At 36.8% G+C, this 15245-nt stretch overlaps 1 protein-coding gene across 1 annotated transcript; it reads left to right on the top strand.

Moving 5' to 3' along the window:
• Positions 1–950: 950 nt before the first annotated feature.
• TAS2R42 (taste 2 receptor member 42) lies at positions 951–1922 on the top strand (the record flags this gene model as incomplete). The annotated part of the gene is made up of 1 exon (XM_079141778.1): positions 951–1922. The coding sequence occupies one exon, from the start codon at positions 951–953 to the stop codon at positions 1920–1922; it is 972 nt and encodes a 323-aa protein (XP_078997904.1).
• Between the last annotated feature and the right edge of the window lie 13323 nt (positions 1923–15245).

The following is a 15245-nucleotide window of genomic DNA, read 5'->3' as shown; positions in this document are numbered from 1 at the left end:
AAAGAGCAAATCTGGGGGGGCATATTTAGCTGTGAACATGTTGCCTTGCGATACCCAACGAACTTTTAGAATGAAATCAGAGAAGATTATCAGTTATAGGCTTTAATTTCAGAAAAGTAGTTTCAGTTTTGGTGTCTTTTTTTGCATATTGTTTAATCAGTCCAAAATGTGACTTGTCAGTTTCTTTATAAATTCTAAATATCTTCAAGATTCAAGGCAAACATCACTTTCCTTTTTCTCCCCCAGGATAGTGTTTGTGATGAATTTTTCTGTGTTCATTTTTCATATTATTCTTGGTTCTAATTGTTTCCATCTGCTGTCACTGTTTTATGGATTTCTTAGTGCTATCTTTTCTGTGGTAACATATATTGCATTTGGAAAAGGTCAGATGCAGATTATCCCAAAATGCGTTGATTGCATAGCTAAATCATTTAGGTTTTTTTCCTAGTGCTTTTTATGAAAAATAACAAAGATATGTGGATCCAAATAGCATAGTATTTCAGTTGACCAGGAAAGTACAAATTAGCGAAAGGGAATCTGGCCCAAATTTGCATGTTAACGTACTTGATTTTAACCTTTTAAACATTGAAAGCTCAAGCCAGGGACACAGAAACTGGTTTAGAATTTAGCAGTTCTTTCAAAGAAACAGAAATTTTTGCATGGAGCTATGCATGACTGCATTCCTCAGCAGATCTTTGTGGATTAAGATCAGGATTACAATAAAAGCAGAGAAAAGGATTTTCTACTCTTTCTTTTTTTCTTTTTTTAAGATAAAAGAATTTTCTTAAGCCTATTGAGATTGTATCCAACAACAAGCAGTTCTGATCAAGACTGAAATTGCACTAAAGCAATGAAGACAAGAACCAGAAATGAATGCTGTTCTGCAAAAATTTGATTGTAAATTGACCAATGAGATGAAGTATTAGAAGTTTGGATTTTTTCCTAAGAATATGTTCACGGAATTGGGTTCAATGTACCTGGTGTTGTCAGTAGTAGAACTGGTCGTTGGAATGCTGGGGAACATGTTCATTGGAGTGGTAAATTGTTTGGAGTGGGTCAAGGATCGAAAGGTCTCCTTAGCTGACAGCATCCTTACCTGTTTGGCTGTCTCCAGAATTAGTTATCTGTTGGTGGTGTTGTTTGATTCATTTATAACAATACTATCTCCACATTTTGGCTTTTATAAAGCAGCAAACTCCATTACTAAACTTTGGAATGTGACCAATCACTTTACCACCTGGTTTGCCACCAGCCTAAGCATTTTGTACTTCCTCAAGGTAGCCCACTTCTCCCACCCACTTTTCCTTTGGCTGAAGTGGAGGACGAACAGAGTGGTTTTTGGAGTCCTTGTATTTTCTTTGTTCCTTCTGACTTCTGATATGCTATTGCTAGGTAGTATTACTGATAGCATAGTGTTTATGTATGCAACAGGTAAAAATAATCTAACTTTATATTTAGATGAAAGTAAAATTCTTGATGTTAAATTCCTGATTTTTCATTACTTGGCTTCTCTGATCCCCTTTGTTCTGTCTCTAGCCTCATTGTTCCTATTATTTCTGTCCTTGGTGAGACACACCAGAAATCTGGAACTCGGCTCTGTGGGCTCTGGAGATGCCAGCACCAAGGCCCACAAGAAGGCCATGAAAATGGTCTTGTCTTTCCTCTTCCTCTTCATAATTCACTTTTCATTCACACAAGTGGCACCTTGGCTGTTTCTTTTATTTCATAAAAGCAAGTTAATTATTTTTTTTATGTTAACATTAAATGTCTTTCCTTCAGGCCACCCATTTATTCTGATTCTGGGAAATGGCAAACTGCGACAGACAGCCTTGCAGGTTCTGTGTTATCTTAAATGCCACCTGAAAAGAGCAAATCCCTTAGCTTTCTACATAGGTTTTCCAGAGTCCTTTATGAGAAAGTAACTTCATGAGGCACCTTTGAGGATCACTTCTACTTTTCTTCTTCTTCTTCTGGGTTCCTTTAAATATTGAACATGCCTGAACTCTTCCCCTGACTAGACTGCTTTTGATGATAATTAACATGGTGAGGAAACAGAATTTTAAAGAAATAATTTTTGTTTAGAGCATTGGCAGGGGATATTTAGTCTCAAGTGTTATTTCAAGGAGTATCTAAACTGTTTAATTTTATAGACAAAAGATATAATTGCAATTCATGAGGGAAGAAACACATAATTCTTTAGGTATCAAGATAAATTATAAACTTCAGTAGTAGAAGATGGATAAAATGTTGATAGAAAATTAAATTACAAAACTAAAGCTGTGGGAGGGGTAGAACTGGGAATTGAAATGGAGAAAACTGTGTTATATGTATTTATAAATGTGTCAGAATGAACTTATATATAACTATACTATACTAAAAATAAAAAATTAAAAATAAAAACCCTAAAGTTATAATGAGAAAAACATAAACTCATAACTTAAATTCCTAACTTACTTTTTAATGTAAAAAATCAGTGTATCTTTGTTATTAGCAGTCTTGTAAATTTTGCAAAGCAATGAGATGCTTGTGTGAGAATAGGAAAAATACCTATGGTGTAACAGTGGTCCACTTTATGCTTTGAATATAGCTCTTGCTGCTCTACCACTGCAACTTATTTTTAAAATGGACATGTTTCTTTCTCTTCCTCTCTCCCTGCTCCTGCCTAATCTCTCCCCTTCCCTAATTTCAGGGGAAACCTTTCTTTCCCATCCTCGGCAGAGTTATCTGTCCTGGATACACCCACCATAGGAATGAAGTAAACGAGACTTTGGGGTTGGTACCAGAACTCAGAAATGACTGTTTCCCAAATTAATAAGTGAATTACAACTACAACAGAGAATACATGGAATGTAGTCTTTGAATCACTTCTTTAAAAGCCCCCTGTTCCTGATGATGGGCAGAATCACAGCCTTTGGGATAGGAGTCCCCTGTGTTTCTCTTTTGGTAGCAGAGCAATAAACCTTTTTCCTTTTTATCAAAACCATGTCCTCCTTATTGGATTGGCATCGGGGACAAGGACTGAGAATTTGGCAACAAATTTGATGACGCAGATGGGACCCAAGAGCAGCCCCCTACTCCAGCTTTCTTGAGCAAGCCTGGCTTTCCAAGCCCCACTTCCATGCTAAGGATTCACAGTGCTGGTGAACTTGTTGAGACTCAACTGTAGTAGAGTTAGCAGATGGGTGAGTTTTCCTCAAGTCAAACTAGAGGAGCTATTCCTGTGAGTAAAGGGAGGTACTAAGGGACCATCTCAGCACCTGATGAAGCTCCTTTTGCTTTGGGGAACTCCTGCCTTCTCTCCCTGAACACTACAGGTTGCTTCATTATGGTCTACTTTGAGAAAAAGGAAACTGAACTCAGAAAAGTCATGACAACTTTCGTCACTTGGTAAGACCCCCTTTTGAACACAGAGACCCTTGATTCCACACACCTGGTTCATCTTTGTGGAAACATCTGGTCCTTCTTTCTGGGGACATCTGTGGCATCATTCATGGTTAAGTGGAGCTTGAGAATCTAGGAATATGTTTTCCCTTCTGATCTGTTCTAGGTTCTCATCTGTTTATTGGCCTTGGGTTTGTGAATTCCCTCTGGTTGTCTATTTTGCTTGTATCTGTTACTGCCCCTTATAAGACATGGCCAGTACTCATTGATTCTATAGGTAGTCTTTTGGGAAAGATCTTGGCTGGTCAATTTAAATGTTCCCATCTGTCCACCATGGTTTTGGGGGCTCCTCTTTAGTTGTCTCTCTTGATGTTGTTTTTTTTTTTTTTTTTTTTTTTTTTTTTTTTTTTTTTGGTATCATCTTGCAATTGGAATTGGTCTGTTAAAGGTAAAGTAAGTGGAAGAAATTTGTACATGCAGGTCTGTCTGTGAGCCCTGGTTTTGATGATCCTCTCTTGTTTGTTTTCTTGTCTGTTACCAGCCCTTTAAAATATGAGCCATGATACATTGATCTTACTGGTAGTCTCTTTAGTAAAGAGACCTTTGTTGCATGGGCTACCTTTAGGGATAAATCTGTCTAAGAGAAAGATGGTTTACTGTAACACAATCTAGACTTTAAATGATTTTTCTGGATTATTATACAATCTTGAAGCTTAAGTTGGCCTATCAGGGGTAAAGTATATGAAAAGGATTCTGTATGTACAGGCATTTTTGCAGTTGCATTATAACAGGTCTGAACCATCAGGAACTAAGTTGAAAGTGCCAAAAGGCATTGCCTCTGGTGTGCAAGGATAGCAGGACACCAGAAGAAAGGGTTAAAAAAAAGGTTGCAGTCTTTTAAACCAGAGCTGGTACTCCCAGCACTGTTTCTCAACCTGGTTTCAGGCAGCTGCAGATCAACTCATTATGGGTCAAGGACATCAGCTCTAAATGGGGGGCGTGGGGGGGTTTCCCAGAAGAGTTGCCTGGACTGTAGAAAAATGACCACAGAAAACCTGGCCCTTGCCCTGCCTTCCAGCCCCTTTTAACCCTGGGGGTGGGGGCAGAGGTTGCTGACCACAAAGAATGTTGCAGTAGGTTCCAGCACTGTCAGATTATGACCTGGGAATAGGAATAGTCTCCCTTTTAAGATCTGACAGCAGACCCCATTTTGCCAGGAGATACTCATCACGAGAGAAAAGTCATTCTTGATATAGTAGTATCTCATCAAACTAAATGCCTGGGGAGACTGGCAGAATAAAAAAAACTGCACCCAGAAAAGAAAAAGACAGAAATTAAGGTCAACCAGTGTTTTGTAGGCAGCCTCTGCAAAGGGATCTTCAAGGAAAGCCTAAAGAAAAGGATGGAGAGGGCCTCCTTCATTGCATATCAATATACCTAGTGTAAGAAAAACACCCAAAAGGAGTCTCTGCATATAACTGACCATGGGAACTCACTATTCAAAGTTGATGACATTGTGATAAAGATAATGGAGACAGTCAGACTCAAAAATATCATGTGCTCCAACCTCTTGAGTGTAACCTGGGAGAAGAAAGATAAGTCACAGTGTTTTTGTTTTGTTTGTTTTGTTCTGTTTTGTTTTGTTGTATGTACTGGATTGTCCAACCCGCTCCTGCTATGAAATTTGTTGTATAAATTAAATGTACAAAACATTCATAAGGACTATTTCAGAATATGAATTTAAGAAACTGAATATGCTTTTGCTCTTTTAATTTTATTTTGTATTTTCTTTTTCAACTTTATAACTGTTGTCTGTTAGTGTTTTGCAAAAGTATTGCTTCTAAAAAAACAAAAACAAAAACCAAAACAAATAACAAACTTGGATTAATTGAGATAATAAGTCATCACCTACAGGACAGTATATAATGCTGACTTCCAGTACTAATACTGACCCCATTTCAATGAAAAGGTTAACTGGAAAATGATAGATATTGAAGTTATAACATGTTACTCCCTCTTTAAGACTGATGAAACTGGCTTGCTGGATGTTTAAACCAAAAACTTGGAGAAGAAATTCAAGGAAGTAAAAGGGCCAAGGAAAAAGCAGCCAAGATTTTGACCTTCACTCTCTAACGTCAGTCAGAATGCAGAGAGTGACAGGAACCGTCTCTGGGCCCTGCAACTCTGGTCAGTCACCCGATCTACTGATCAGGGGGATCAAGAGGACTCCAGGGGACAGGAAGTCAACCAGGGCACATTCTGCAAACAGGAGGGTCATTGGAGATGGAACTGTCCCTGATACTTCCAAGAGAAGCCACCACTGGCAAGCCGAAAAAGCCAGGAGGCTTTACAAATGTCCCCAAAAGTGATCTCTGAGAAATCTCAGTTGACTCTTAAGAATAGATAGGAACAATGTCAGTATTGACCAATTTGGTTTTAAATATCTGGCAGGAGAGTTTAGCCTAAAAGCATAGTCCTACATGGACATTTAAAAGGAAAACATTGTTTTCTTTTAATGTAATTTAAAATGTATACTTGTGTCAGCCCTACCAAAAGTAAGTTAATCTAGAGACTATAAAGGAAGGATTCTTGTATGAGAGTGCCTAATAATAATGACCACAAGAGTCACAAATTGGTCCTGAGTTAATTTGAGTCTGAAGTCATAGACCTACAAATCTTCCTGATCTCCTATATTGATGAACTTGATCTGTTTTTCACTGATAAGATTATGAGTTACAGTCCTCATGATCTTCAGACTGGCTGAAATAGTAATTGATTTTATGCTAATTATTTATAAAAAAAAGTAATACTTTGCTCTCTTTATTGTTGTTTTAGCATGATTCCTGCTCTATGTATGCCTTGTCCAGTCACCTGTCATCTGCCACGTGGACCTCTGGACTGCTCTGAGCTGAAGTCCTTGACTATCCATGTCCCATCTGACAGAGAAAAAGGACTTTCGGTTACTTCCCCCAGCATCATTCCTTTTCAGCAGGAAGCAGTTTGGAGATGTGGTCACCCATTTTTCCATAGATATAGAACGTAGAAATTGACAGTGGGGAAATGTAACAGTGGTCCCCTTTATTCTTTGAATATAACCTTTGCTGCTCTGCCACTCCCACTCATTTTTAAAATGGACATGTTTCTTTTGCTTCCTCTCTCTCTGCTCCTCCCCAATCTCTCCTCCTCTCTAATCTCAGGGGAAACATTTTTTCCCCATCCTAGGCAGAGTTATCTGACCTGGAGCACACACACCATAGGAATGAAGTAATCTAGACTTTGGAGATGGTACCAGAAGATCTCAGAAATGAGATCTCCCAAATTAACAAGTGAATTACAACTCCAACAGAGAACACCTGGAATATAGCCTTTGAATCACCTCTTTAAAAGCCCCCTGTTCCTGCTGATGGGCAGAATCACAGCTTTGGGGACAGGAGTCCCCTTTGTTTCTCCTTTGGTAGCAAAGCAATAAACCTTTTTCCTTTTTATCAAAGCCATGTCCTCTTTATTGGGTTGGTACTGGGGACAAGGATCAAGCTTTCAGCAACAGTAGCACAAAATAAAATAAATTTTCCTTAAGTAGAAACTAGAAACACATGCTTGTAATGCTAATCTTAATCTGAATCTCCAAATCATAAACATTCTTTATGTCCATAGGTACTTGCTGATTTTTTAAAATTCCATAACATATAATATACGTTTTCACTGTGGCAAAAATCAATGCTTCTACCATGTTATGTAATAGAACTAAAAATAAATAGAATTCTCCCTCAAGTCAGAAGCACACTTATATTCTGCTACAAGATCACACATCTTGAGAATGATTGTGCCTGCATTTTGTTGCAATCTTATCACTAGAATTCTTAGAGCAACAAATAGAAACAAGATCAAGAAGGGAACCACAGAAAGCAAAATTTGTAATAGAATAAAAAAGTTATTGCAAAATTTCGCTGTGCACATGTGTAGATAGTACTGATGTTGGAAATTTAAGTTTAGATATAGTAAGTATAAGTTATGAATAGGATTAAGTTAGAGAAATTTACTATAAATTTTTCAACATGATGATAGGGATTATGACATTGTATAGATGACATACATGTGTATATAGTGAAATTCTTTAATACGAAGATTTGAAATGATCTTTAAGGTGTTAGAAAAAAGAAAAAGCTGCAATTAGGTCATATGTGCTTCTAGTTTGAACTTGATGGAGTTGTTGGTAAGAGCACTGCTCTACTGCTATGCACTGGATTAACATTTCCCATTCTTATATTTAAAACTAAAATTTAAGTACATCTGAGGTCTGTGCTTCTTCCATGTATCAATACTGATGATAATGATGACGATGATGGCTTTAGAGATAACATAGCATCTATTTGATTTGATAATTTATATTTAATTTACAAAATAAAATGTGTATGTTATTTTGGATAGTAAATATCTTATAAAAATTATAATTATAATTATCTTGCCTTTGAAAAAGGTAATGTGCAAATCAAGCTGGATGCATTTTAGATTTAGGTACTGAGTTTGTTTTGTTATACAGATTTTTTTCATGTAAATTATTTAATTATAACCTTGTATTCTTTCGGCAGCCCACAGGCAAGGGTAATTGCAATTGAAGTGTGGTGATCTGTGTAAGTGAATGGCAAGTGAGATCAAATGCTACATCTCCACTATTCCCACATCAAGGCCTTTCAGGGGATTCAGCAGCACCCAAACCACAATCCAAGAAGAACCTCTCTCAGTACATGCATTGCCAGGCCCACTCTAAAGAAGAAAGACTGACATGATTAGATCTCGCCATGGGACCAAACTGTTGGGGACAGGTGGAAATGATCACTGGTTCTTGCTGATTGCCCTCTTCTCTCCTGCCAAATAAATGTTCATTTAAAGAATCTGGGTGTAATGATTGTTTCTAATTATTCAATTAGGCAACTGTTAGAAGAGGAACAAATAATATGTTTCACTGCTGAAATTGACTTATCTCTGGTCTTTAGGCTTAGTTCTGAAGGCATCTGATAAGCATCAATCAAGTACACCAAGGTATGCTTTCTTTAACCCAACTGAATGTACACAGCAGATAAAAATTCACATCTATATTGGTCTTTAAGAACAAGGCCTATGGAGGGAGGCGTGGTGGTGCTTACCTGTAATCCCAGTTGCTTGGGAGGCTGAGGCAGGAGGATCACAAGTTCAAAGCCAAAATTGGAAACTTAGTGAGGCCCCAAACAACTGGCTTGTGAAGCTAAATGAAACCCTGTCTCAAAATGAAAAATAAAAAGGGCTGGAGATGTGACTCAGGGGTTAAGTGTCCCTGAGTTCAATTCCTGTTACCAAAACAATCAAAAAAACATCAGGGCATATGGATTTCCTATTAATAGTGTCTCAGATGTGTCTCTTGGTAGATGACTTCTAGCAAAACCATGACTACATTCTGTCTCCTCTGAGCCCAGGTCAGGGTGTCAGAAGTGTTTACATCATCACACAGTCATTCCCAATTCTCTCACTCCAGAAGCTGGATGAGATGTTGTCTAGAATGATTTATGTCCTATCCAGGACCCTATGACCAATCTTTGCAAGAAAAAATTGATGTGAAAAGTTTGATACATTTGAAGAACATAAATAATCAACTCTTTCTGTCTTCTTGTACAACAAATTGAATTTCACAACTTTAATATATACATACACACACACACACACACACACACACACACACACAGTTGTAGGAAGCAATCACATGAGAGGTCAATTTTTTGTGTCAGTTGAGGCAAAGTGCATTTCTGAATGTACTTTTTCAATATTCCTTGGAGGAAATGCCATTCTGTATTCTGGCAAATCATGAAATCAATGTTCATGAATTTTCTGATTTTAATTATATTCATCATTATAAGTTTAGACTAGTTATTTTGGATTGTCACTAAAGTATATACATTAATCCATCAGTATCTGCCCAAACCTTTTTTAATATACCTTATACATAGACACACAATAACACTGTCTCCAACATGAGTAACATTCCCATTTGAAAAATGAAGAATATACAGGCTGTTCAACACAGGAGGTGAAAATGATCTATAGTTACATAGATTATAAGAAGTATGATTATTAACTTGGACTTTGAATTTCACTCATAGTATATAGCATGTGATTTTTATACTTTGTGTCAACTTTTTGTTACTGTAACCAAAATGCCTGACAAGAACAACTTAAAGGAGGAAAAGTTTATTTAGGGCTCACAGTTTCAGAGGTTCAGTTCATGGTTGATTGAGTCCATTGCTCTAGGTCTAAGGTGAGACAGAACATCATAGTGGAATGGTATGGCAGAGTAACACCTCTCTTCCCCCACTCTGTTCATGGTCTTTGGGAAGGAGAGAAAGAGAAAGGAAGGAAGGAAGGAAAGAAAGAAAGAGGAGGAGGAGGAGGGGAAGGAGTAAGAGAGAGAAAGGGGCTGCAAAGAAGATGAACCCTTCCAGAGCACACCCCCAACTCCATTAGCCACACCCTACCTGCCTACAGTTACTACCTAGTCAGTTCATTAAAACTAGGATGGACTAATCAGGTCATAGCCCTCATCTAATTATTTTACCTCTGAATATTCCTGCATCAATGTAGGAATTTTGGGGGGGATACCTAATGTCTAAGCCATAATGAACTTTTGCAACCTTCATACTGAGTTTCTTCTTCAGTGAACTCAAGTGTTTAATGACTGACTGCTGATTGACTCATTTTCTCTTTTTTTTTCCTTTTTTTTTTTTTTTTTGATGTTTGCTGCTAAACCATGCCTACCAATGGAGCCTTCATACTTCTTTCAGTGTATTTCTGAAACATATCTCTAGGGTCCCTTGCTTCCCATGCCATGAAATCTAGAGTTTTCTAGTCATCTCCAACTCTCTGAACTAGGATAATTTCTTTTCACGTGAAATAGAACAAAAGTCCCCACATCCTTGGTGCTAGACCTACATTTAGAAGTTTTTATTCTGTCTGACTTCTGAATTAAGCCAGGAAGATTATAGAACAGCATAGATTTTTTTTGAGATAAATACAAAAATCTTCCATAAGTTCATATATAAGTTGTAAAACTTTCTCTAGTTTTAAGAAGTTTCTTTCCCTTCTTGCTTTAACACTTGTTTCTTGTCAAATCTTACTTACTTTCTCTTTTTCTGTGCCCCACGTAGGATAAACAACTAACTTAGCATTTGTTCATTTAGCAAACAGTTATTGAAGGTCCCATGTTTGCCAGGCTCATCCTAGTCCATAAATTGGAAATCAATCAATGGAGAACAAACAAGGCTCTTTCCTCATGGAGCTTAGGTAATTGGTGGCTAACATTATTTTTTAACCAGAGTCAAAATGAATTAAATCAGGAAATGCATTGTCAGAGAACAAGTGAACAAAATCCTGTCTGGAAGATTTTGGAGAATCTTTGAGTTACTGTGGAGAATCTTTATACACTTGCACCTTGTGGGTAGAAAGATTTCTGCCTGGGCTTGAGGGTCTGTAAAGTACACATCACGGAGCCCTTACAGAATCCAACAATGATCACCAGACTGATTAAATCAAAATCTTTGGGAGTGACTTGTAGGCAATGATATACGCTTTAAAGCTCTCAAGTAAATTCTGATGTGCAGTTAAGGTTGAAAATCATTGTATTAGAACTATAAAACAATACGAATAATATAAAGTAAGATGTTTTATTGCAAATTAATTTTTATGAGGCAAAGAATTTTATCAAAATAAAAATTAACAAAAAGGAGAATCTCCCTCTCATTCTCCCCCCACATCCTTTTGCTATTTTTCTTCCTTTTTTTTCCCTTTCAGCTGATAATGGCTTACTGAGAATTAAATAACTATATAGGATAATCAGCCAGCTTAGCACTCATTCATTTAATGACTTACTGGAAACCAAGTTTAAAAATTGAGAAAAGTAGTTCGGCCAGAGGTATGGATTTGGTACTATAGCATATGATCTTACATTATTCTCAAATCATTTCCCATTTTCTGTTTCTTCAAGAAATCCTAAAAGTGTCAAGGTCCAAGCCAATTGTTACTATCCTCATGAATAAAAATCAACTACTGACCATGTATTTGTAGCACCCTTCAGGGTCATAACTAGATTTTGATCAAACTGTGATCACATTCAATAGTAAAAATGTATTTAATGTTCCTTGTTCCACTACTGTGAGCTCCTTGATGTTGCTTCATTACTTATTTCATGTATAACAGAATCTGAAATATGGTGGAGTTTATTTAATAAAACTAATAAACAATATGTATTATAGAGATATTTTTAGAGAGTTTTATGAAAATTAAGATACTCAAATCCAAATGGCATTGAGTTTCAGTTAAGGAGGAAAGTACAAATCAGTGTAAAGAAATCTGTTTCATATTTGCATGTTTGCATATCTGACTTCCTCCTTCCAGATGTCCTTGCTGGTGGAAAATTGTTGCAGTGCCAATGCTGTAGTGCCAATGTTGTGAAGGTACACTGACTGTTTAACTTGGAAATCAGTAGCTGATTGAAAGTTATGTTAAAGTTTATCATTATGACTTTGAGACTGAATTTCTTGGCATATATTTCAGGTCTAAGGCTGAAATTAACATAAAAATGAGAAAGGCTGGGTGCAGTGGCACACACCTATAATCCCAGAGACTCCAGATGCTGAGGCAGGGGGATGGCAAATTCAAATTCAGCTCAACAACTTAGTCAGAACTTAAGCAATTTAGTGAAACCCTGTCTCTAAATAAAATAGAAAAGGGGCTGGTGATGTGGCTCAGTGATTATATGCTTGTGGGTCCAATCCCCAGTACCAGAGAGAGAAAAAGAGAAATCTTTTATGAAGATAAGTAAGCAGAATGTTACTTTGAGCATTTTAAATATAAAGTGAAAAGCATTGAATTGTTCTGCAACATTTTGACAGCAAAATTATCAGTGAAACATAGTGTTATCTTTCTGAATTTCTTTCTATGGAAATGCCATCTGTAAATGAAAATACTTTTCTGATAGCGGCAATAGGAGAATTCAGTCAGAATGCTGGGGAATGGGCTCACTGTATCAATTTACTTCATTAACTGGGTGAAGAGTCAAAAAAACTCCTCAGGCAACTGCATCCTCACCAGCCTGGCTATCCTGAGTTAGCCATCTTTGGATAATGCTATTTAATTCATTGGTAATGATGTTATGGCTACTTCTGTATGCCATAAACTAGCAAACTAGAAAAATGAGCAAAATTTGTTGTTATCTTTTGGACATTGACCAATCACCAAGCTCTCTACTTCCTGTTCCATATGACTGAGATGGGGAGCGAGCAGAGTGCTACGTTAGGTCTGAGTGGGTTCTGTTTCCCAACCTTATGTTAACAGACATGTTTAATAACTTCAGGATTAATGGACATATACAAGGTGAGAGAAATACAACTTGGTCTTTAGATGTAAGCAAAATTGTATCTTAACAGTTTGATTGTTTCCATTTGGAGCACCTAAACCCTTTAAAGGTCAAGTTCAAATCCAGGAAAATATTAAAGATCTTCCCTGCCCTTGACCTGCTGTGACCTTCACACATCCTTGATGGAACATCTAACCTTGCCTTCTTGGTGGGTTTGGCTCACTCGTGAGCACTCAGGAGTCTTTCACTTATCTCAAGGCTACCCCTCGCTTTCTTCAGGGATCTGGCCAGTCTTGGGAGGATGAAGTATCCTCAAGGGGATCACTAGGTCACACACGTTGTTTGAATGGAGCTCTCTTTGTTCTACCTTGTATTTAAGGGTCCCCATTACGAATAAGACTTTGGAGCCTCACCTGTAGAGAGGACACTGTGCCTGGGTCTTTCTAGTTGGGACCCCGAAAAACTGCCCTGGGACTCCCCAGCTACATGACTTCAGGTGTTGGTGTTTCCCCCGATCTGGTGATGTATTTTCTTCTCTTTCTTTCTTGCATGTCACTTTTGTTTTTGCTCTTGCTTCCATATTATTACTAAAATAAATGTATAATAAATAAATAATGTATCCTGTATACAGAGAATGTCTTTATTGGATTCCACCTGCCAAATTTGGCAGCTGCACACATACATAATGCTTTAGTGCTACACCACTTGCTTTTGTCACTGATCTCACAACTCCTTTTATTTCTCTCTTTGATGAAACATCATGAATTTGTGGTTCAAATTCATGTGTTTTAAGGATCTCAGCACAGAGGTGCATGAAGAGGCCATGAGAATGGTGATATCCTTCCTCCTCCTCTTCCTGGTTCACTTCTTTTCTATCCTTATAAGTTGGATTTTTCTGATACTGTAGAAACACCAGGTGAATTTCCTTGTCATTTTAACATTCACTATTTTTCCTTCAGAGCACAGTAAGCTGGAACAGACCACCATAGCTTCTTAAATGCCACCTAAAAAGAATAAAATTTAGGCTTTATAGACATTTTCCAATAATTTTCAGTACTCCAGAGAAATTAAACTAATAAGACATTTTAACCTCTGATTTTCTCACTCAAATCTTTTAGGTACCTTTGAGCATTACCAAATTTCCCTAGAATGGCCTATAAGCTAACAGAATTGGATTTTGAAAAAGCAATCATCATTATCATTATAACACTTGGTACTAAAAAGAAAATATTGGAGACAATGTCAATGTGAACTATATAATGCAACATTTATTAATTTTATATGTGCTGAAAGTACATAATTACACATTTATACATAAGGAAAAAGGCATAAATATTTAGAAATAAAAAATTCTCTCCAAGTTAGGGGAGGTATATTTGTATAATATTAAATGAAAAATAAATCAAGTCCCTAAAAATGTTTGAAGCACATAATCTCTTAATAACATATACCTTTTTAAAATAAATGAACACTGTATTATTAGGATCTGGCTTATAATTCAAGCTTTCCTTCCTTTGAAGGATAAGAGAAAAATATCAACTGAATTTATAAAAGGAAATTGAATAATTTTCCTTAAGTGAAAAATAATACTTTCATTTCTACTTTGCACACTTTGACAATGAATTTGCGTGTGTGTGTGTGAAAGGATATACGATCATGTCCCATGTAACAACAAACCACATATACAACCGTTTCCATAAGATTATAATGGAGCTCACACATTCCTATCACCTGGTGACTCTGCAGCCATTGTAATGTTGTAGTACAATCCATTTCTCATGTGTTTATGGTGATGCTGGTATAAATAGACCTACTTTACTTCCAGTTGTTTAAAGCATAGCACATGCAATTCTATATAGTACCTAATACTTGATAATGACAAGAAGCGACTATAATATTGGCATAAGTATCTACTATACTTTTTCCCATTATTTTAGAGTGCACTTCTATATTTATAAAAGTTCACTATAAAACATCCTACCTAGGTCCATCAGGCGGGGTTCCAGGAGAATGCACTATGTCATAGGAGATAACAGCTCCAAGCACATTACTCCCCCTGAAAACCTGGCAGTGACAAGATGTGGAGGTAGAAGACAGTGATAGTGATTGTCCTGACCTTGTGTAGGCTGAGGTAATGCAGACGCTTGTGTCTTAGTTTTGAACAAAAATGATGTAAAAAGTAAATGAATGATAAAAATTCTAAAAATAGAAGAAAGCTTATAGAATAAGAATATAAAGAAAATAAATACAGTTGTACACTGTTTGTGTTTTAAGACAGGCGTTATTCCAGGAGGCAAAAAATTTAAAACAAAATATTTATAAAATAAAAAGTTACAGTAAGCTAAGGTTAGTTCTTTTTTTTTTTTTTTTTTTTTTTTTTTTTTTTTTGCGTGGTGCTGGGGATTGAACCCAGGGCCTTATGCTTGCAAGGCAAGCACTCTACCCACTGAGCTATATTCCCAGCCCCTTAATTCGTTATTGAAAA

The sequence above is a fragment of the Sciurus vulgaris genome (genome assembly GCF_902686455.1).
Source record: "Sciurus vulgaris genome assembly, chromosome: 5".
NCBI lineage: Eukaryota > Metazoa > Chordata > Mammalia > Rodentia > Sciuridae > Sciurus > Sciurus vulgaris.
The sequence above is the reverse complement of the archived record's forward strand: the minus strand, read 5'-3'. Positions and strand labels throughout refer to the sequence as shown.